We start from the raw sequence: 24,502 nt of genomic DNA, 5'->3' as shown, positions 1-24,502 counted from the left end.
TGACTTGCGTGTGTGAATAAGTAATCACATACCAGACATCTCAAGTAAACATTTTAAACCACCTTGTATCCAATACATATTAATGGAGGCAGTTCATGTATGAGCTACTAGTAACCCAGTAGTACATCACAGAGTGATGTGCATGCAAGTTTGAATCAGCCCATGGGCAAAACGTAGTAGAAATGTGCCAGACTACCATTCTCTGTCTATACTGGCCATAGCATAGATACAGAAAGGTCAGATGTAGAAGGCAGGCCTAACATCATACTGTTACCACCATTTATTCTTATTAATTTGAAAGCCTTTTTATTGGTCCATGTCATATGATGGTGAAGACAGCCTTTTGCATTTGAAATTGGAGGTTATGTTCTATTTCTATTTTGGGTGCATTAACAGTTGAAACTGAAACTGCAGTTTGATGTAAAATCAGACTGATTACAATAAGTTGCTACTTCAGGAATGATTCTAGATGTTGGAAGAAAGAGGATGCATGTTTTTAGCCTGTTATGTTTAAACCACTTCATTTAAGGCAAGGTGGGCACGGTCAATTAAAAACATAGAGCACACCTAGCACTTTGCTAGAATATATTTCACCTCCTGCTGTTTTATCTTGTGCAAATTGAGACACTCCTGAGGTCTACTGGAGACTATTCTGCAGAAGTCAGTGCCATTATCCCACAACTATGTTTGGAGTTTTTAGTGTAAATTTTGCAAAGTGTTGCTGTTGTTCACATATTCACAGAAATAGAAACAAAAGAAAATGATTTCCTATAGAAAACTTCACTAAAATGGCAAAGGAAATCAGACATTTAAAGTGACCATCTGAACTATATCAACTATCTTAATAATGTTGCTTCCTCCCTGCTAAAACAAGATCAGCACAGCACGTCTTCTTTATATTATTTGGGCTGATTGCAGGTGTTGCCACTACTCACCCTATGCTCAGAGGCACATGTTACCAAATTCTTCCAAGCTACACAGCAAGTGGATTGGACTGTGAAAGACCAACCTAAATTGTGTTTGCATTTTGACAAATTTGTAGGGCAGTCCAATATCTCAGAGAAGAGGTCAGGTCTCCTGCTCCCCTGGTGCATTTACTATAGCTGCCCAATTTCCCTGCTTTTTAAAGATTGATAGAAATATCTGTTGGCTACAGGCATGTTCTTAAACTGCAAGGTTTTTTGCCTGTTAGTGAATTTCCCTGCTTTTTAATCCGGCAGGTAAGAAATGGGATCCTGTGCAAGTTTGCTGAGAATGGATTGATCATTTGCATGCTTATTGAGTTCAGTGGGATTTACTCCCTTGCAATCATGCTTAGGATAGGTGAAACTGACCACAGGGGATGGGGAGGGGAGGAGAAGGGAGGGGAGGAAAGGCAGAGGGGAAGACTGGGATGGGAGCAGGCAGGAGGGGATGAGGAGGTTTGGTCATTTGCATGTTATTTATTTAGTTTATTCAGTTCAGTTCAGTGCAATTTACTCCTGTGCAATCATGCTTAGGATAGGTAAAGCTGACTGGGGGGAGGAAGGGAGGGCTGGAGTGAGCAGGGGAGGAGGAAGGAAGAGGGGGGAGGAGGAAGGGAGAGGAGACGGGAAGGAGGAGAAAGCAGGTCTGATCATTTGCATGCTTATTGAGTTCAATGGGATTTACTCCTGTGACGTCATGGTTAGGATAGGAAAAACTGACCATCGGGGAGGAGGAGGGGGAGTGGGAAGGAGCGAATTGGAGCGGGGAAAAGGAAGGGGGAGGTGAGGGCAGGTTTGATCATTAGCATGCTTATAGAGTTCAATACTATTTACTTCCGTGCAATCATGCTTAAGATAGGTAAAACTGACCATGGGGAGGAGGAAGGGAAGGGAGACGAGGGGGAAAGGGGAAGGAGGGGATTGGAAGGGGATGGGGAGGGAGGGGCAAAGGAAGGGAACGGGGAGGGAGGGGCAAGAGGGAGGGGATAGGAGGGAGAAAAGAGGGTGGGTTTGATCATTTGCATAATTTTTGAGTTCAATGGGATTTATTTCTGTGCAATCATGTTTGAAAATGGAAATGGACTGCCTTCAAGTCGACCGGACTTATTGTGACCCTTTGAATAGGGTTTTCATGGCAAATGGTATTCAGAGGTGGTTTTACCATTGCCTTCCTCTGAGGCTGAGAGGCAGTGACTGGCCCAAGGTTACCCAATCAGCTTCATGGCTGTGTGGGGATTCGAACCCTGGTCTCCCAGGTCGTAGTCCAACACTGATCCGGAGGAGGAAGGGAGGAGATTATGCAGGTGGGCACTGGGCAGAGGGGAAAACCCTTACCTTTCCAAAAGGAAAACATGAACAGTATCATTGCTTTTCAGCGTTTCCCCCACCTTTTTATTCTATAGCAGGCACATGTAACCTCCCACCCAAATTTAAACCAAAGCTGTCATCCACACCAGACCTTTATTTTACTTTGGAGAGTCATGGATTCTCTCAAAAAATCCCGGGAAGTGTAGTTAGTGAAGGGTTCTAAAAGTTGCTAGGAGATGCCTGTTCCCCTCACAGACCTTCAATCACAGTAGCTGACTGTTAAACTAGTCTGGCTACTGGAGCTCTGTCAGTGGAATAGGAGTCTCCTCTCAGCACTCTTCACAAACTATACTTCCCAGGATTCTTTGCAGGAATGACTGTCTCAAGTGAAATCAAAGTCTGGTGTGGGTGTGGTCCCCTGATTAGCCAAGCCAAGCAGCTGTGAGTATGGCTTTTAGAACACTGACAGTTGGTTCTTACTGAGCATGCCCGACACTATCATTGGGTTCAAGCCAAAATTTCTTAAATTAATTAAAAATCAGCCAGGCATTTTTTTTAACTTTTCAACTGTAGAAGATGAAGGTCAGAGTACGGGGCAAGGTCAGTAACAGGATTACAGGTACTCTGTGAACATGGCTGATTTTTAATGAATTTCAACATATTATGAAAACTCTGACAGAAAAAAGCCCAAAAGGGGTTTGGGTTTTTTTCCTCTCTTTTTATAGTTTGAACCAGAGCTTGGAAAAGTTACTTTTTTGAACTGGAACTTCCATCAGCCCAATCCAGTGGCCATGCTGGCTGGGGCTCATGGGAGTTGTAGTTTAAAAAAGTAACTTTTCCAAGCTCTGGTTTGAACTCTCAGTTCTCTCTGACTGTTTTGTGTATCGCCATGAAAATTGAGAGGGTTGCTAAGCAAGCGTTTCTGAGTTCAGGACTATAAGTTTTGTAAGTTTTTGTTTTGAAATGAGCTATTGGAAGCATCAGAATGGCATGGGGGTATTTTCAATTTAACATTGCGGAATGTGAAAAATCCACATTGACTATAGTATACAGCCACTCTTGTGGCTGTATAATAACTTACTGCAACTCTCTGAGCAGAGCTGTTTTGCTCCTCTCCACTTGCATTGGTGAGAAACAAACAACTCCTGGCTTAACATTTCATCCACACCAGGGATTGTGGTTTGTTTTGCTCCAATAAACTATGCTCAGTAAACCAACAGCACTGAAGTATTTTAGCCAGTGGGGTGAGCTGCACACAATAGCCTCCTGACAGCACTGTTGATGCCTGTTGTTGCAAAGGTACGGCTGTGCATAGACGGGAACATCAGATTTGCTCCACTTGTGTGCCCACATAGCTTAGACCTTGCCACCACCTCACCTCTACTAGTAAGCAGCAGCAACACTGCTGACAGGAGGTGATAATTAATTAATTTTATATTGCGCTCCTTCTCCTAGAAGGAGCCCAAGGTGGAAAACAAAAACACTGAAAAACATCTTGAAAACAAAACAAATTTTTTTTAAAAAAAACTTTAAAACATCTTAAAAAAAACCAACAACCCTAAAACAATTCCAACACTGATGCAGACTGGGATAAGGTCTCTACTTAAAAACCTTGTTGTAGCTCTGCCTCCTGCAAAAACAAACCTTGGCTACAGAGCATATTTTTCTAGTAAGGAAACAAACTATGTATGATCCCTGGGTTTGGACATAACTCTAAGGAACTGTGATTTGTTTCCTTCCAGCATGAACCTTGAGTAAGGCAGAGCAAAGTGGCATTATGGCTTGCCATGATGCGACAATGAGGTCTCTGATCTTAAATGTTTGTAGATTATAATTACACCCTTTTCTTCCTTTACAAAGTTCAGAACAGTTTTCATGGGGTTCCCAGTGTCCTCCTGATCTGATTCATACTTCTTAGCTTCAAGTGCTTCCAGACCATTCACATGTTTTTGTTGAAGGAGGTCTCAGTGATTTCAGCGGGACTTATTTTTTTGTGTCAGGATGCTTAGAGCTGCAGTCTGACTTCTTCAACCATCTTCCAGGATTAAGGGCAGAACTGTACGTGCGAGGTAGCAAACATCCTTATGAAAAAGGCTTGCTGAAGTATGTCCTCGTGGTTCAGATTGCTGGTGTCAAATCCCCAGACGAAGTAATCATCATGTCCTTTCAAAAAATTCATTTAAAAAAACCCCAGGCATTTCAGACAGCTAGCACAGTGACTCTACATGCCTGTGTTTCCTTACAGAACACTCTGATCTCCTGCACTGGGATAGCAAGAGTTCAAATCCCAGATGAGGAATTAATGTGGTGGATCAAGTTTCCAACTCTCTAGCATACATCTTGAAGTTTCTCTTCAACTTAGCTAGAGGGGAGGGCGGCCAGACTATTCAATTTGCCTGTAATACAGTACACATAATTAAGGAAGGTACACTCTGAAAATGAGATAGCTAACTTGGAGATGCTATATATATATAAAAAAACAGGTTATCCTGCCCTATCCTCACTTTTCTAATTGCACTATTTTCTCTGCAGTCCAAAATGGCTCTAATTGTAGCAGAATTCAGTAGGAATTATGCCTGCATACAGAATAGGTCCCAAAATTATACACTCCTGGGAAAACTTCAGTTTTGCAAACAAAATCACTGCGGTCCCACTACATTTCAAGCATGCAATGGCTTAATATGCCTTTTGTGATAAAAAAAAAATTGGAAAAATGTTATATAATTCATGTATGTTTTAATCCCATTATGGAAATCAGTTTACTCTGGGTCAATGGTCTTCACTGATTTATATACATTGTTTAAATAGTAACATCCCTCTCTCCAGTAGGAGATTTATAGCCATACCTCTATCATAAACAAGATGCTTGAACTGTTTTACCCCATCACCCCTTTCTAAATGCGCTATGTGGAATCAGTAGCTCTGCTTTTTGCTATGGGAAACACCAGTGTTGCACCAGTGTTTCCTCCTACAGCAAACCACTGACTGTGGTTGTCATACCGGTCTGCACACACATTTTTAAGCATCCCATGTCCAGTCACTGTTTTCAGATGTGTGCACGTGAGTGAGTGTTCTGCAGGGAACACTGGTATTACACTCATATTCCCTGAAGCAAACATATAATATGTACTTTTTACATATATTTGTGATTTCAAAGGGCATTGTGTTTTAGATTTCCTCAGATTTCAATGCCACACTGGTAGGATGGGTAATGAAGGAAGAAAGCATCAGAGTCAGGGAGAGGGAGAGCAAATTCAAATGCTGAACATGGCACGTGGTACATTCATTCCACATCACATTGCATTGCCTCAGATATGCATGTCAGAAATCCTTTATTTTAAATGTCTCTCCATACATGAAGCTAGCACATTAGGGAGGAGGCTTTTGGCTTAGCTTTCTCTGACATGGGAACTTTGCAACTGCAGGGGATTTTCTTGGAGCACTTTTAAACCAATGGTGGCCCGCATGCCTGTGATCCAGTCTGTCAGTATCAAGTGCCTTACCCGGCATACAATCAACAGTAAAGCTCTGCATGCTTGTGAAGATGTTTCATTGCACCTGAGCATTACTTTTACGTAAATGAGCTTATGATTAGGATGTGTGTGTGCTGCTTAGGTGTTCAGTACCTCATCACTACAACTGAGTTCAAAGTCCAAGATGGCCTTGTTTCAAAACTAGGACAGATTTTAAAACAACACCCACATCAAAAGAAATGAAGGAAAGCTAAAATAAAATAAATTAAATTTGGAATTGATGGCCCATTATTACAGCTTGTAGAATACTGAGCAAGCAGCTGGCACAGTGCTGTCAGTATTAAACAATAATAATGGGCGAGGACCTCCACCCCCTGCTTAACCCTTACCTATTAAAAATGCAGTAAATGGATCACTGTATTATTTTAAAAATAATTTCCCAACCATTTTATAGATTGCTCAGTCCATAATTACAAATATTAGATGTTACATTTGGAAAAAAAGTGGCTCTTTTACTGAAATAACAAACATATAAGTCAGGGTGAATAGCAACGACCAATATTAATATAAACATAATTGCAATGACACCTGAACAGAACATAATGTTTCATTTTTTTAAAGATGGTATGCACCCTTGATTGTTTGGTTTAACATATTCCTGAGACTCTGACATTGAAAGAAGCGATGTTTCAGGGTTACATACTATGAACTGTCTCAATTCCATTGCAAGCATCAAAATGGCAGGTTTTTTTTCTTTATGTGAATAGGCACAAACTTTTTTTATCACACAGACCCTTTTCAGCATAATGCTAAACAATGCTTTTGTTCCCTTTTCATCCTTGGGCATAGTCACGAGGATGAAATTTTATGCTACCACTTTGGCCAGGGCTGCCAATAGACAGGTAGAAAGAGTCCATTTCTACCAGGACCAGGGCCAGCAGGGGGCCCAGATGCTTAGCTTTTTTTTTTTAAGCAAGTGCTCTGAAAAAGGGTTAGACACCAAAATGTGAGCCACCCCCTTCCTGCAATTTCTGTGAAATGGGCTAGCGGGTTGTTCCAATTCCCACCCTGTCAGGTTTTTAGCCAATGAGTGAAGTCAGAGTAACCGACAAGGGATTTGTTGAACACCAGGCAATAGCTAGAAACCTTGCAAGGGCTGAAAAGGGCTGCCTTTTCCTGCTTTTATCTGCATATTGGTTAATGGTGTGTGTGTGTGCACATCATGAAAATTGAACAAGCTTATTTCAGTAGCACCACGAGTGCCTGCCTGCCCACTTTTCTCTTTCTGTGCACATCCAGAAGATCAAAGAATCACACACAGCACAGCAAGATCTTGGTAGACATGAACAATTTCAGTGATGATTATAAAAGTGTACATACAAAATTTTAAATTATTTGCAAAAATAGCATATCTATCAAATAATTTTTGAACATAAATAAAACTTGTACATGCAGTTTATGTGATACCATTACAATGATAGTTTTCTAAATATCAGGAGTCATACAAGTTTAAATTTTCCTGGGCTGTTGAACAAGACAGTTTATTTGTCTGATTCATAGACTGTTTTGAAAACTTTCCCAGGATGAGGCCTTAATCCTATACTCATTTTTGGGGAGTAAAGATGTAATCCTAATCCTACATACCTGGGAGTAAACCCCATTCAATTCAATAGGACTTACTTTTGAGTAGACATGGCTGGATTTTGCTGTAAATTAATGAGACTTTTGAGCAGACATAGCATGGGATTATATTGTTAATCCTTCTTTCCCTCCTTCTCTCTGCCTCCCCCTTAAATCCTATTTTTAAGGCAATTAGGCAAGACTTACTTAGGTGTCACTGCTGTTATTTGGCAGGAACAATACTGATTTTTAAAAAAACTTCTGCAATGACTAACTGGTTTTGATTTATGGGGTGTATGTATTTTTACATCTCCTCTCTCTCTCTCTCTCTCTCTCTGTGTGTGTGTGTGTGTGTGTGTGTACAGTCTTTCCAACAACCTTGTGAGGTAGATTAGGGTAAGAGTTAGTTCAGTCAAGCTGCACATGCTGAAAATATGTATGTGTACATGCATGTGTGTATTGTTAAGTTTTTTTGGAAAGTAATTTGTGGTAAAATATCAGGACTATGGAATGTTGCAGTTAAAGCAATGGGGGAATGCCTTTGTGTTGTTTCCATCCACCACCCCCACTGCATGGTTTGTGAATATGACATGACATATTTGCACCTCACTTTTCTTCCTAGATCCTCCCTGTCCTTCTCTTGATCTTTGCAACAACCCTGTGAAGTAGGTTAAGTTGGGAGTTGGTTCAGTAAAGCTGCACATGCTTAAGAGTATTTGTGTATATATGTGTGTGTGTTAGCAAGTTGTGTTTTTTTTAATTTGCTGTAAAATATCAGGACTGTAGAATGTTGCAATTAAATGCCTTTGTGCATGTTTTTCGCATCACTGCATGATTTACTAACATGACATGAAATATTTGCACCTCACAAATCTTCCTGGGTCCTCCTTTTATCTTTGCAACAACCCTGTGAGGTATGTTAAGCTGAGAGTTGATTCAGCCAAACTGCACGTTTGTTTAGCTGCTATTTTTTAATGTTATTTTAATGTTTAAATGTTATTTAATAATTATATGATTATGTTGTTTGAACCTTGTGAGGGTAGGAACTCTGAAAGGCAGGTTAAAAATCTGTTAAATATCTCTTAAATCAGTGGTTCCCCAACTTTCCGTCCCCCCCACAGACCACTTGAAAATTGCTAAGTCTCTTGGCAGACCACTTAATGATTTTTCAGCCCTTGTTGTAAAAGTTGTTCGTAATGTGCTGTGCTAGGTGCTGTATGATTTTAATCGTATTTTAATAGCGTATTTTATTTATCATATTCTTCCATAGAATTCAAATAGTAATACAATAAAATACGAGAAACAAAGGAAGCAATTAAAAATATTGCCACCATTAAACGCAAAATTATTATCCAGATTAACCTTCTTAATTCTAGCCTCCTGTTAATTTGCAGACAACCTGAATGACACAGACCACAGTTTGGGAGCCCGTGTCTTAAATCAAGACTGAGGATTCAAAATAACTATTCATAATCAGCCAAGTTCACAGAGTACCTGTAATCCTATTAGTGACCTTGCCCCACACTCTGACCTTCATCTTCTGCAGTTTAAAGTTAAAAACATGCCTGGCTGATTTTTAATTAAAGAAATTTTGGCTTGAACTCAATGATAATGTTGGGCATGCTCAGTAAGAACCAACTGTGTTCTAAAAGCCAGACTCCCAGCTGCTGGGCTTGCCTAATCAGGGGGCCACACACAAACCAGATTTTGATTCACGTGAGACAGTCATGGCTTCCCCCAAAGAATCCTTGGAAGTGTAGTTTGTGAAGGGTGCTGAGAAGAGACTCCTATTCCCCTGACAGAGCTCCAATGGTTTAGCTACTCAGTCAGCCGCTCAGATTGAACGTCTGTGAGGGAAACAGGGCATCTCCTAGCAACTCTCAGCACCCTTCATTAACTACAGTTCCCAGGAATTTTGGGAGAAGCCATGAGTGCCTAAAGTGAAATAACAATCTGGTGTGCATGTGGCCAGGGGCAGCTTTGGGTTAAATTTAGGTGGGAGGCTACATGTGTCTGCTGTAGAATAAAAAGGTGGGGGAAACCCTGAAGAAGAATGATACTGTTCATAACATTTTTCTTTTGGAAAGGAAAGAGGCTTCCCTTCTGCCCAGTGCCCACCCACCCAATCTCCTCCTCTTCTCTTCCTGACCTCCTCTCTGAAAGATTGTACTGCCCTACAAATTTGTCAAAATGCAAACACCATTTGGGTTGGTCTTTCACAGTCCAATCCACTTGCTGTGTAGCTTGCAAGAATTTGGTAACGTGCCTCTGAGCATATGGTGAGTGGTGGCAACACCTGCAGTCAGCCCAAATAACAGAAAGAAGACATGTGCTGTGCTGATCTTGTTTTAGCAGGGAGGAAGCAACTATATTAAAACAGTTGATATTGTTGAGATAGTCACTTTAAATATGTATGATTTACTTTGCAATTTTAGTGATATTTCCTGTAGTAAATCATTCTCTTTTGCTTCTGTTTCTGTGAATACGTGAACTACAGCAACATTTTGCAACATTAAAAAAAAGCTCCAAAAACAATTGTGGGAAAATGGCACTGAGTGTTCTGCAGAATAGTTGCCAATGGGCATGAGGAATATCTCAGTTTGCACAAGATAAAACAGGGAGAGGTGAAATATATTCTAGCAAAATTCTAGGTGTGCTCTATGTTTTTACTTGATCATGGACCATGACCATGTGGAGTAGTTTAAGCATAGCAGGCTGAAAACATGCTTCTTGGGCAGGCCAAGTGTGTTTATTCCAACAGCTAGAGTCATTGCTTTAGCATCATATTGTACTCAGTCTGATTTTACATCAAACTGCAGTTTCAGATTCAACTGTTAATGCGCCCAAAATAGAAATAAAGCATAACCTCCAGTTTGAAACAAAAAAGGCTATCGTCATCATCATATGACATTGACCAATAAAAAGGCTTTGAAATAAATAAAAATAAATCTGACACAGATTTCTAGGATGAATAATGACAGAAATATAATTTTCGAGATTAGATTCTCTGTAGAAACAGTAGTAACACAGAAAAGAAGCCAAGTAAGAAGAACACCAATAAACATACAAAAATTTATTTCTCCATCTTTGGAGATGGCAGGTGTTGCCACCACTCACCATATGCTCAGAGGCACATGTTACCAAATTCTTCTAAGCTACACAGGAAGTGGATTGGACTGTGAAAGACCATCCTAAATTGTGTTTGCATTTTGACAAATTTGTAGGGCAGTACAATATCTCAGAGAAGAGGTCAGGTCTCCTGCTCCCCGGGTGCTTTCACTAGAGCTGCCCAATTTCCCTGCTTTTTAAAGTTTGATAGAAATATCTGTTGGCTATCGGTACATTATTAAACCGCAAGGTTTTTTGCCTATTAGTGAATATAATATGTATTTACGTGTAATACCATAAATATAATGAAAATAAACTTAAAGTTAAGAAACTTAACAGAGCACATGAAGACTTCTTTCCACTGAAGTTCTGACTGATACATTACAGTGTCTAACCCCTCCCATCCCTTCCTGGCTGTGTGCTTCAGATGAAGGCATCTTGCCTGAACACCCAGGGAGTAAATGTGGCCTTTTTCTCCCCTCCTTCATGATGACATCGGATAAAAATGGGAACCAAAGAACATTAAGAAGTTGGGGAGGGGGGAAGGAGCTGCCATCATCATTCCTACCTGTGACTCAGGCAAGTCTTTCTGTCCAATTTGAAAGAGGAAACTTAATCAGGGCTCCATTATGCAGGAGGAAACACACCCCTTCCAGTTTATTACTGGAACAGTGCTTTGATGTAGCCCTATTTTAAACTGGAAATGGATACATCAGTTCTCCCTGTACCTGTACCAGAGGAGCTTGTGCACATACCACTAAATACTAGTTTAGAATTACAGCTGAACTGGGCCACAGAAAAAAGTAAAAATCTATACTGTAAATATGAATTGAGGGGGGAAACGGTATTAGGGAACAAAAAGAACTTATACTTTGCTGTCATTGCTGTCCCCAAATCTGTTCATTGAGTCTAGAAAGCCAGATTTTACAATCCTAAGCAGAAAGAAGGAAGTCCTAATGAATACAGCAGGACTTACTTATGCACAAATATCATTAGAATCATCCTGGCAAGTTTAGAATAAAGCTGCCCAAGGGCCTTAGAAACTTTATAGAGTTCATTGCTTGCCCTGACACTCTCCAGTCAAAGAATTCCACCACCTCACTGTCCTAAGGCTTCAGAGACAACTACAAACATATATGTAGCGTAATTACTATGTAGTCCCCGAGGTGCTATCCATTTCTGGTGACGAACTGTTCTCAACTGAAGCCAGTGACTGAAGCTAAAAAATATGGACATCCAAATGTCAACATCTGGGTGATTTTGAGTTAGTTTTCACCGATGCCATGGGTGAGCAAGTCCACCCTGTCCCTGACACCTGTTGAAGTAACATTGGGGGCTGCTTGCCAACAGTTGGCATGATGGTGTCAGTAGTGGGTAGGGCTAGAGCAAAAACGGTGGACAGGGTAGGGCTGGGGCCGCCCTACACTCTCTCTTATTTCCTCATTTCTCCAAGCGCATAACCCATTCATCAATTAGCCATTAATTGTACTCCCATTCTTTCTTCACTCACTCTCACACAAAACCCTATCCATCTGTTCATTCCATTTTCTCTCTTTTCCTTTTATCTCGCTCCTCTTCCTTTCCCAACTTCTATCCCTTCTAAGCAATGTAGGCTTCAGGGGGGGAAAGCTCCTATTGGCACCATGGAAACTTTAATCCAAATGTTAATTGCCATGGGGTAAGTTTTAGGTAGGGTGTCACAGCATTCAGGGATGGTAGAGTTAGCCCTTCCCTCCCCAGCTGCCCCCTCCTGAAAACTGATCCCCCTCAAAGGTAGGTTTAGGAAAAAAAGGTCCCATTCACATGAATGTGACTAATTGTTATGCACCCCTCCCCCCCAATTGGGAGGAGGGCACAGCATGCAGGAAGAGTAGGATGGACCCTTCCCTAGTTACCTCCCTAAGACAATTGTGCATAGAAAAAAGGGCCCAAGCAGTAATAAGCTGAAGTAAATGCAACTAATTCTTTTTTATACCTACTGGTTACTGTTGCACTGCACTTTATAACCTCGGGCAATTGTGACCTATTATAGTCTGTAGCTCTTGTGTAGACTGGCTTTTACCTCATAATTTCCACAGATATAAAATGGCCACAAATCACCCTATCTGACAACTAACAAAACACTACTGTACAGCACGTACCAATCAGATAATACATCAAATGCATGACAGCACATAACACAGATGACAAAGCATTTTGCTGGAGACACTTTGGTCATGTTGGCAGGATTCTTTCCATTTTATCACTCATTTATTTACTTAGGCATGATAGGATGTTGTGAAGCCTAACAAAGCCTATCTACAAGCTGCTTTTGCTGAAGATGCAGAGGCATAAAAGATCTTTTCTGGTGGTACTACTGATGCGCAGCTATAAGTAAAGCAAAGCAAATGCTCAGCAGGAGAGAAGGGTAACAGATGTCAACCAGTATCATATGTCAAGTAAACAACAATGGCACATGAGGCTAACCATCTTAACCCGCCTGTGAGAACATCACGTTGCCATAAAACCATATTGTAGTTGCTGAATCAGTAAATTGTAGGGGGCCTCCCAACACTCCTCCAGGTCAATTGCTCCAAGAAATTAATACACTGTCCACACATTACCATCCAAAGGAAAACCATAGCAGAGCTTATACCAAAAAAAATCCCATAGAGCTCCGCTAACATTGATTGATTTCAGAACTAAAAGATATGTGGATACTTTTGAAATGTTATATGAAAGCAAATGTCCACACATGCAGACGTCGCAAACAAATCATATCTGCCTGGTACATATATCACTATTACGTACAGGAAAAACACACATTTTTTCATGTGTGTAAAATGCATACCTGTGATAAAACATTATGTGTGATGCGGCCTTAATTTGGTTGGCATTAGCTGTCGAATTAGAGGAAACTGCAATGGATGCACAAGCATAAGCATCACAACCATATTGCAGAGGGATCACTTTTAGAGATAAAACCATATTATGAGTTTCTACTCCATCTGACCTCTATTTTCCTGAAGAATTTCCCCAAATAAAAGAACAGTTATGTTAAGGTTATGTTAAGGTGCTCCGTTATGTAAGAGGATTGATATTATCCCTTCCTTGCCTTCTTTAATGTTCCCTGCCACGGTAATATTTTTTTGAGGAATTTAACAACAAGAGTCTGCTGGTGGTGAATCAAAGTATGTTTGGGATCTTGACTTTTGATGAACGATTAGACACAGAAAAGCAGAAGTTCCTTTTATGTCATGCCAACATGAGAGCTACCAGGATAATGACACATTTTACAACAGGGACTAGGTATAATACAGAAAATCAAATGCTAGAAACATTTCTTATCTCAAACCATTATTAAAAAGAATTCTTCTTAGCAAATCTCTTGGAAGTCAAATCAGAAAACATAAAGAAACTTGATCAGGAAACCAACTGGTGCATCAAAATGATTGTCAGGGAAGTGTGTACTAGTTATCTTGTGTGTACTAGTTACTAGTTACAGTGTTAGCTGCATTTTGTGTTATGTTATGAAAATGGCTCCTATATTCATATTGAGGCTGTTTTTGTGGTGTGTGAAGGAGTATGTTCACTTTCCCCATTTGGTCAGTAGATAAAAAGATGGCTTCTGCTTCTATGGGGAAGTGTGTTGACCCAATTAGTAAAAAGAAAACCAGAGCATCTCTTCCTAGCATTAAAGAAAAAAAGAAAGCATTTATTTTAATGCAAGATGTTCTCAGTTAACTCTTTTCTAAATTATAGACTGACAATACAATTGCGAACTGAACGCAGTACCTTTGGCAAATAATGAAACAAGGTGATTAGAGCACCTTAACCTAGTTCTGTCTGCCTGTCTGACTTTTCAGAACCTCATCTCTCCCTTCTTTGCCCAACAACAGCCTCATGATTAAAGGAATAGAAATAAGGTGTGTCTTGACACTGCAGGAGACTTTTAGGAGAAGATGCACTAACAGCAAGCCAACAAAATGATTCATTAACTTTTCTTTTTCAATATTATGTTTACACAAGATGATTACAGCAACTACAGCAACTAAGTAGTAATTTATCCTAGTTTATATAAAACAGTTTGTTAAGGGTTTTTTTTAAAAAAAAGAGAGGAGCAATGGAGACATGAACTAATTCAACAGGCACAAGTCAATTTAGTTTTTCTAATGTGATCTACTCAGCTATTAACATTGTGCCTACGTCCTCCTCTTTAAAGATGTGCAGTTGGACAAAAAAAAACAGTAGAGATGGCTACCGATTGAGAGAACTACTTAGCACTCTGGTGGCAAACTTGGATTTTTGTATCCTGATGATCAGCATGAATTTGTGTCACTGAATTTACACAGAAAACCCCAGCACATCATGCATGAATTCATGTTGACAGCTTCATGGTCTGGACTAGCAAAATGTCAGAAGTTTCTGTACCCATCAAAAGCAGCTTGTACAAGAAAGCCACCATGACACGCAACAAGGCTTAGTGCAAATTAAGGATGTTATAGGTTGTGGCAGACCCACTAATGGATTGAATTAAGTCCCAGTATGTTTCAGAATTCAAACAAAGCTAGAACTACAAATCTAGCTTGCACAACACAACAAAAGCATATGTAGGGGTGACTAGTGCTCCCCAAACTAATGGTTTTCCTCTAAAAACAGGTTGTAAATAGGGCTGAGGGAGAAATTTAATTCAGTCTGCATTTGTTGGCAAACCTACATAATTTGCACTTTCCAAAACAATAAGCAAACTGAAACGCCGCCATCCTTAGAAATATGCACTTTTCTGAATTTTGCAGCGCAGATCTCCAGCCAAATAATGTATATAAAAATGCATATATGACAATAAAGTGTGCATAAAATGCATATATTCATGAAAATGGCATACACAATTGCATTATATAACAGAAAATTGCTTTGCAAAAATGTGAGTATTGTGTATGATTGCATACAAATTGTTTATATTTGGATAAATCAACACTAAAATGCAGCTGGATTTTTATGAGGATTTGGCTGTTTTTTTAAATTGCAAACTGATGTGGAAATGTGGAGAACAACTTAAGAGCAGAAAAATGAGAAAGAGAGAGAAACCAAAATTGACAGATTTGCCGATCCCTAATTGTAAATAACATTACTATCTTAAATAAAGGCTACTTAAATGACTATTTCTGAGGATATCCCCATAACAATAGAACTTATTCCCTTTGAGTGTGTTTAGCATTCAACATTTTAAATTAAACATGGGAAGACTTTTTGCAAAGCTTGATTGAGTAGGCATTTTTTTAGATCAGAAAAATCACCCAGCTCACCAACCCAGGAAGTCGCAGACATCTCCTGACATTGAGGACCAGTTAGTATCTGAACCCATGTCTTGAAGTGTCATGTTCCACCTCTTTCTTGACAAGGCCAGCAGAAAATTAGAACTGGACAAGACCTCCTTAGAGAAGCAATTAGGTACATAAACCTTTATGTGCAGGGAACAAAGGGAGCTAGTGTATCCCAAGAAATACTCCAAGATTGTCACTTTGGAATATTCCCCATTCAGGGAGTCTGCAGAACTGGGTAATATGACACATCCTGACTGATCACACATCCATGCTTGACACTCCACAACTATCTTTTCGACTAGGAGTATTATTTATTAAATTTATATTCCATTCTTCCTCCCAAAGGAGACCAGGGCAGCAAACACACAAAACATAAAACAAATTAAAACATTTAAAAACCAACATCTAAAAACAATTACAATACATATGCAGAATGAGAAAGATCTCGGCTTAAAGAGCTTAAAAGGCTCTACTTAAAAGTAGAAGGTGCAATGCACATCTGGCAGCACAAAGCTTCCCTTCTCTGAGCTCTTCTTGAGAAGAAGCATGAGCTGATGAGTGCTCTGGATCAGGGCCTTTGTATGCTCCAGGAAGGGATTTGTTGTTATGTGCCTTCAAGTTGATTACGACTTATGGCGACCCTATGAATCAGTGACCTCCAAGAGCATCTGTCATGAACCACCCTGTTCAGATCTTGTAAGTTCAGCTCTGTGGGACAGCACCAATCCTGTAACTGCTCAGTTGCTTTCTTACTGTTTCTGGTGTAAATACCTCTTTAGACCAGCTCCTTCACTCAACACTCTTGCTCTAGTGATTTGGTTGCTCACATGCTCTCTCAGACCTCGCCCAGCTAGAAGGCTCTCCAACCTAACCACAGAGTCTGAGTCTCACAAGTAGTAGGAACAGGACATGAACTGAACTTTTTATTTATTTATATATAAAAGTATTTGTATACTGTTATGTCATTAAAAACATCAAAGCTTTTTCCAACAAGTTTACAACCACCACCATCATGGAACGAAAAACATTAAAAATACAATAAAAACAAAGGTCAGTTGTGAAAAAAGCATGTTCTTAACTGCCTGCATAAGCCTGGTGGAACACAAAGGTTCTCAGCAGGCGCTTGAAAGTTAAAACAGAAGGCGCCTGCTGAAACTCTGTTGGCAGAGCATTCCAGATGACACTGAAGGTTCAATTTTATGTCGATTTTAAATGAGCCTTGCCAACTTGGGGGGGACAACCAAAGCCGCTTCCGCAGATGAAAGGATATAAGGGTTCAGGCGCTCCCTAAGATACCCTGGACCTAAGTTGTTCAGGGCTTTGTAAATTAATACAAGGACCTTGAACTTGGCTTGGTAGCAGATGGGTAGCCAATGCAGATGTTTTAAAAGTGGTGTCACATGTGCTCCCATCAGAAGTCTGGCAGCTGCATTTTGCACCAGCTGGAGCTTCCAAACCAGATCCAAAGGCAGCCCCACAGAGTGCATTGCAGTAATCCAGCCTCTGCATGGACCAGGAACGGCCGTAGCTTATGAACCAGACAAAGCTGGTAAAAAGCACTCTTAGCCACAGAGGATACTTGGGCCTCTAGCGACAAAGATGAATCCAGGAGTACCCCTAGGCTATGGACCTGGTCCTTCAGAGGGAGCGTGACCCCATCCAGAACAGGTAACCTGCCTATCTCCCGGACATGGGAACCACCTACCCAAAGAGCCTCTGTTTCCCCAGGATTCAAGCACAGTTTATTGGCCCTCATGCAGTCTACTACAGCATTCAGACACCAATCCAGAGCATTCACAGCCTTTCCTGATTAAGATGTTATGGAGAAATAGAGCTGTGTGTCATCAGCATATTGCTGACACTTTTCTCCAAAACTCCTAATAATTGTTCCCAATGGCTTCATATAGATGTCGAGCACTGAAGAGAGCATAGAACCCTGTGGAACCCCATAGCACAAGTGCCAGGGGGCCGAGGAACACTCATTTGGTGATGAAATTATGGACATGCAGGTCAGAAGAGAAGACTGCGTAGTGAGAGGGTTCTGACCATGCACAAAATGATACTGTTCTCAAGGGTCAGCATACTTCCGTCTTTCCCAATCTGGTTCCCTCCAGATTTTTTTGAATACAATGTCCACATCCCTGACCACTGGCCATGCTGGGCTGGGGCTGATGGGAACTGTAGTCCAAAACACCCAGACGAATCAGGTTGAGAAAGGCTGGTATAGATGATCCTGACATGGGGCGGTATCCAACAAGCTTGTTCTGTCAGTGCAAGGATTTTCACTTTTGCAGTGGAACTTCCCACCCCACATGCCCCCTAAATCTGTTCAGGGATTTCTCCCAATACTCCAGAGCAGGTTTGGAGAGGGTGATGGGCACACACAGGTACAGGAAGAGGGAGTTCCATTGAACAAGCAGAAATCCTTGCACTGACAGAACAAGTTAGCTGGATATCACTGATCTACAAATACACATTGAAAGGCATCAACAATCTACCAATTACTCATTTGGAAATCAAGTATGACCAGGTAGTTAAAACAGGATTGCATATGAACAAAACTGTGAGGTCCCATAACCAAATGAGACAGTCTTGTGCAAGCTACACAGCTTGGTATAAAGGTAAAGGTGTCCCCGCACTTGTAGTGCGAGTCGTTTCCGACTCTTAGGGTGACGTCTTGCGACGTTTACTAGGCAGACCGTATATATGGGGTGGGATTGCCAGTTCCTCCCCCGGCCTTTCTTTACCCCCCAGCATATGCCGGGTACTCATTTTACCGACCACGGATGGATGGAAGGCTAAGTGGACCTCGACCCCTTTTACCAGAGATTCGACTTCCTCCTTTCGTTGGAATCGAACTCCAGCCGTGAGCAGAGCTTCGGCTGCGTTACCGCCGCTTACTACTTTGCAATCCCAGTACTAGACACATTGCAACAAACAACAGCTCCCTTGGTGAAGCTGGAAATACCATGCAGAAAGCCATTAACACTGTTAGAGGCCCTTCCACTCATTCAGGTATCAGGGGATGTTTCACATGTACAGCCCACTGTGTGTATAGCACTGCCTGAAATTGAGAAAAAGGGGCAATCTCAGCTTGTTTGCTTAAGCATCCAAGCCTCTTTGTAGCTCTGCCAAATTGCCATTGTCACTAAACATCCTTCCAGAGGGGAAAGCTATTATTAAAACTAACTATTTTGAACTGCAATTAATGACTAAATAAATTGTTATTAAGAGGCGTGCCAAAAGTTCACAGTGAGAAAAAGGCCTATTGCTGCAGGACTGATCTACTAGGCTTCAGAAGGAATGTCACCAATTTATAATGAGTTTATTCTAAAGTAATGCTCTTTTCGACTAATTTTGTATCTCATCAAGTTCACTGGGTCTAGTAAATAACTGTCAGTGTCTTTTCCTCCCTGTCCACAGCTCTCTTGATCCTTAGTAAGCAAAGTCCAGTTCAATAAGTCAAGCTGAAAAGAAAGCTGGTCACTAGGTTGCATAAACACAACTGAACTGATTTAGTGCACAGCAGAAAATGCCCATGTGCTACCGGGCCAAGTTCAAGGTTCTAGTTTTGGTGTGCAAAGCCCTATACAGCTTGGGACCAGGATACCTGAAAGACTGTCTTACCCCTTATATACCCAGTCAATCACTGCGCTCTGCAGGTGAGGGCCTCCTGCAGATGCTATCTTATCAGGAGGTTCGTTCCGCACAACATAGGAAATGGACCTTTAGTGTGGCGGCACCTACCCTGTGGAATTCCCTCCCCTTAAATATTAGGCAGGCACCATCTGTGTTATCTTTTTGGCACCTTTTGAAGACTTTCCTCTTTCAACAAGCCTTTTAAGTTGAGACCTATCCCAGTCTGCATCTGTGTTGGAATTGCTTTTTAATATGTTTTTTTTAAAAAACGATACGTTTTTAACCTTTTTTAAAAGATGTTTTAAAACCTTTTTTAAAAAAATGTTTTTAAAGTTGTTTGGGTGTATTTTAGGGTCTGTTTTTATGATGTTTTGATGTGTGTTTAGCGCTTCTGTTTGCCGCCCTGGGCTCATGCTGGAAGGGCAGGATATAAATCAAATAATAAACAAATAAATAAATCAAATAGAAAACAAACTGCATTTTTAAAAATAAAACAATAATAATCCTAGCTCCAAACATATAAACTCTTAAAAAAAGTTATAGTGAAGAATAAAACTGGGTTATTGCCCAGTAAAAGAGTCTTGTCCCCCGTTCTCCATTTTCACTTATATACTATAATATGAGAATTGTTTGAGTAGATTGCTTTACAGAAACACGCTCGAGTTTTTGGGACCCAAACTGAGAATGGAACTACATGGTTCATCCCCATGGTGTGCCTTCAGAACACAGCCACTACTGCTCCTTGCAAAGAAGGACACTGTTTCCAGTGGATAAGCAAAGGGCGGGAAAATAACATTTGACTCTTAAGCCTCACCCACTGCTTTCCCCTTCCAACTATCATTTCCCTTGTCACCATGGGTTCACCATGGGTTCCAGATCTGTGTTCCTAACACAAACACGGGCCTGGGACCTAATCTAGGGGAAAGCAGCTTGTTGGGGGTGGTGGGGGAGGAGGAGGAAGAAGAAGGAAGAGATAGACAAGGGAAGTGTTAAGTGTAGGGAAATAGTAGATCTCCAGCCCTGCATAGCAAAGAAGCGTCAGCAGCAGCTAGCAGATGGGCCTTGACATGGTGGAGGTAGAGCATGCAATTCCATCTTTAAAAATTACACTGAAAAATATACAGTCATCCAGCTATCTGGTAAAAGAAGTATTAGGGGAATGATCACTACTTCAGGTCATATAGTGTCCATTATCAGCCATCTGTGTAGAGAAATGGATTATATTGGAAGATTTTTGCTCTTACTCCATTTCAGGCAGTGGCTAACTAGATGTTTTAGCTCATGTTCCTCACCTAAAAATATGGGCTAACCTCATCTAAACATTGGATGGAGCCAACCGTATCTAAAAACCAGGTGGAAAATATTTTTCAAAATATGAATATAGTAAGGACTGTAAGGCATTTTCTTCATCAAGTGTGATGTATATATATACCACACCTATTTAAACTGGAAATCCTGCCATCCTAAGCATATAAAGAAAACACTGTGTATAGCTTAGCTCTGAGAACCAAACGTATTTGCAACACTGAAGATAAATACCAGAGAAGGATCAGTGAACTTAAAGAACACCTTCTTCTGAGAGGATATCCTCCACATATTATCGATTGCAACATCCACTGAGCCTCCATTCTGTCGAGAGAAAACCTCCTCCATCATATTGAGGTGTCAAACAGCAGAGAGCAACAGATTCCATTTGTGGTAGATTTCCATCCAGCATCTCCTAACTGTCACCGAGCAATCAGAGAGAGCTACCCATTGCTGGCCAACTCTGAACATCTTGTTAGAGCCATCAACAGGCCTTCTGTTGTAGCATTTTGCCAGCCTCCTAATTTGCGCAGACTGTTAGTGAGAGCTGTGCTTAAGCCACCTATCACCAATCCTGGGTCTCATCCTTGTCACTCCAAATGCTGTATCACCTGTGTGTACCTCAGGGAGACAGCTACTTTTACAAGCACTAGGACAGGCAGGACTGTGATGCGTCCTTCACAAGGACCTATTACATCAAACAGAACATCACCTGCAGGTCCTGCAATATAATTTATGTCATTGAATCCAAAAGACCAGGATGTCATATCCAATACGTAGGAAAAGCCACAACTGACCCACGCACAAGCTTCAGAAACCACAAATTGGCAATCTTAACAAAAAAAGTGGAGCAACCAGTTGCAAAACATTTCAACACTGAGGGTCACAGCCTGTTGGGCTTTCTATAACAGCTATAGAGATGCCAACAGATCCAGCAGCATTGACTAAAAGGGAGAACTTTTGGATATACTCTCTGGACACATTGGCACCACATGGCCTGAACCTGGAGGACAGTACCACCAGTACTCTGAGCATTTCATCCTCAAAGCTCTATAACTGCCACCTTGGTAACAGCATTTGTATGAACAGCTGATGAAGGCGGAAGCCGAAATGTTTTGGTATTACAATAAAAACCTCTGTTTTGTTAATCACAATTACGTGCATATATTTTTAAGTGATTAATGGAATCCTTATAGGGATCCAGAGCAGGCTTGGGTGAAGTTCTGTTTGTTGCAAAATTCTCTCTCTCTCTCTCTCTCTTTATATATATATATACACACACATAGTGGAATAAAGCATTTAGAATTCAGGCTGGGTCAAGTATTTCTATTGAGCAACAGGACATTGTGCTGCACAGGTCACAATCGTTCTGTTTCACTGCATGTCTAGAAAATAAATGAGAAGATATTACCATAAAGTTTCTGAAGGCAGGGCCTAGAGAAAGGAGAATAATAATAAATAGCCGAACATATGCTCAGGTGGGATTTTCTTTTCTTCTCCTGAAACATTAAGAGATAATCCAGAGATTAAGAAAAGAGAGATTTTGGGTCCCCTTGAGGATTTTGTGTGTGTGTGTGTGTGTGTGTGTGTGTGTGGTATACACAAGTAAAGGGACAATCATTTTCATTCCCTTTTACTACAGCGTTGGTGTGGTGCAGATATGAAGGCAAGAGATGAGGAGAAGAAAGCTGTCTAAGATCTTTGAGAAAACAACCATGTGGAGACCAGATATGGTTCTTCTTCTGAAGAATTGCCTAAAGTTGAAGTTTTAAAGCAGTTAAACCCGAGCTTTATACCCACATACAGATATCTGGCAAATTAGATAGCAACATTTACTGTCATAAAATTTTAGAGAAGAGTGGCAAATTCAAGTGAGTGGGTGGGGCCTGTCTCATAATTTTTAGAGCAAATAAGGCCTATTCCATCTTAATTCACCCATTATCATTGTGATACACTGCATTGCCTCTCCTGTTCTGGATGCACCCAGTGTACACTCAACTTCTGATTGGGGGTGGGGGACATGATGATGTTATGGCAGGTGGTAACAGCTACTGATGAGACTGTTCATTTATTTTAAACATTTTATCAAGATTCCTTTTATCAAGATTTCAAGGCAGTTCACAAAAATTAACAACAAAGGGTTTTCATTTATGTCTGACCCTCAGCCTGAAGAGAAGTAAGAAGCTGGAGTGTTGCAGGGTTCTGTCTGGTGTAGGGATGGAAAAAATCTGTCAGTTTCAGTTCTCTCAGTTTCTTACTTTTGCAATCTTAAATTCAGTTCTCCAGATTTCTGCAGCAATTTGCAAACTGTTTAAAAAATCCTCATGAAAACTCTTCAGCATTTTAGTAAGAATTTCTCCCAATAAAGACATTTTTGGAGGCAATGTTGACTAATGTACACATTTTTTGCAAGCAGTCTCTCACCATATAATACATTTTTGTATGTTATTTTCACTCATAAATTCATTTTTATGCACACTTCCCCCTAACACAGGCATCTGTGTAAACATTTTTGGTTGGTGAACTGCATTGCAAAATTCAAGTAGGAGTGAATTTTAAAGGATGGCTGTTTCGGTTCACATATTGAACTGTGAATTTGATAGATTCGGCTTGAAATGTGAACGGAATTAAATTTTTCGCCTAGCCCTAGTCCTGCGGCATGTGTTGTTAAACCTATTTATGAATGCCTTGGATCACATTTGCACATGATACTCAGCCAGTTAGCAGGAGGCAAAAACAGGATTCAAGATCATCTTAACATGATGAAGAAATAAATTTCAACAAAGATAAATGTAAAGATGACCACACATGGTTAAGTGTCCCAGATATGGAGGCAGAGCAAGAGGCCATCCACTCCATACATTTATTCCACTATTATTCCACTTTAAACAGTCATGGCTTTCTCCAAAGAATCTTGGGAAGTATAGTTTGTGAAGGGTGCTGAGAGTTGTTAGAAGACCCCTATTGCCTTCAGAAAGCTACAATTCCCAGAGTTCTCTGGAAGAGGGACTGACTGTTAAACCACTTGGGGAATTGTAGCTCTGTGAGGGGGACAGGGGTCTCCTAACAACTCTCAGCACCCTTCACAAACTACACTTCCCAGGATTCTTTGGAGGAAACCATGACTGTTCAAAGTGAAATAAATGTGTGGTGTGGATGTGGCCCAGGAGTGCAGCCCTAGTCATGTATGAAGAGGGCTGTAGGTGCGTTCATTAAATATATCCAACAAGATGAAATGTGATATTTATAAAGTCCTTTTGTTCTGATTTTAATATCTCTGCTTTCCTGAGGTACTAAAAAGTGGATTAAAAAGACTTTCTAAATATCATACAGAAGGCTATGAATACCCTATTTGGAAAAATACTATCAGCTAACTATTGTTAAGATTAAGGATGCAATCACATACACTTACTTGGAAGTAATTTTATTGAAATCAGCGGGATGAACATTTGCAAATTCACCCATCAATGCACTGCACTGTGTGACTGTGGTTTTAAGTAAAGGCAATATTCTTCACACATGTGAGACAGAGCAATTTCCAGTAACATGGATATGGAAACAACATCATTGAAAATCAGCAGCTGGTTTCCTTGCAAGTGGAGGTACCATGCATACTATCCAGGACTCTCTGTCTGGTCCTTCGGACTCTTCCCAGGCCAAACTGTACACTGGCCCTGTTCTATGCCCTCCTCAAGTGCTTTTGCATGGCTGGAATGTGCTTTGAACTGGCTATTGCTTGCCTGGATTGAAGAAAGAGATGCCTCTGATATTGCAAGGCTGA

At 40.6% G+C, this 24,502-nt stretch overlaps 1 protein-coding gene across 11 annotated transcripts in view; it reads right to left on the bottom strand.

The window, feature by feature from the left end:
* Positions 1-24,502, bottom strand: part of FGGY (FGGY carbohydrate kinase domain containing) — a 274,220-nt gene that overhangs the window by 37,260 nt on the left and 212,458 nt on the right. Inside the window, exon 15 of one of the 11 annotated variants that reach the window (XM_061633208.1) lies at positions 4,111-4,669. The exons of 9 other annotated variants lie outside the window; for them this stretch is intronic. In XM_061633208.1, the coding sequence (XP_061489192.1) occupies positions 4,661-4,669 (9 nt within the window). In that variant the 3' untranslated portion in view covers positions 4,111-4,660. Of the gene's footprint in view, positions 1-4,110; positions 4,670-24,153; positions 24,462-24,502 lie in introns of those variants that run through there. One more of the 11 variants, XM_061633204.1, reaches the window with a different exon arrangement.

The sequence above is a fragment of the Rhineura floridana genome, chromosome 6 (assembly GCF_030035675.1).
Source record: "Rhineura floridana isolate rRhiFlo1 chromosome 6, rRhiFlo1.hap2, whole genome shotgun sequence".
NCBI lineage: Eukaryota > Metazoa > Chordata > Lepidosauria > Squamata > Rhineuridae > Rhineura > Rhineura floridana.
This window is presented reverse-complemented; position numbering and strand designations above follow the sequence as displayed.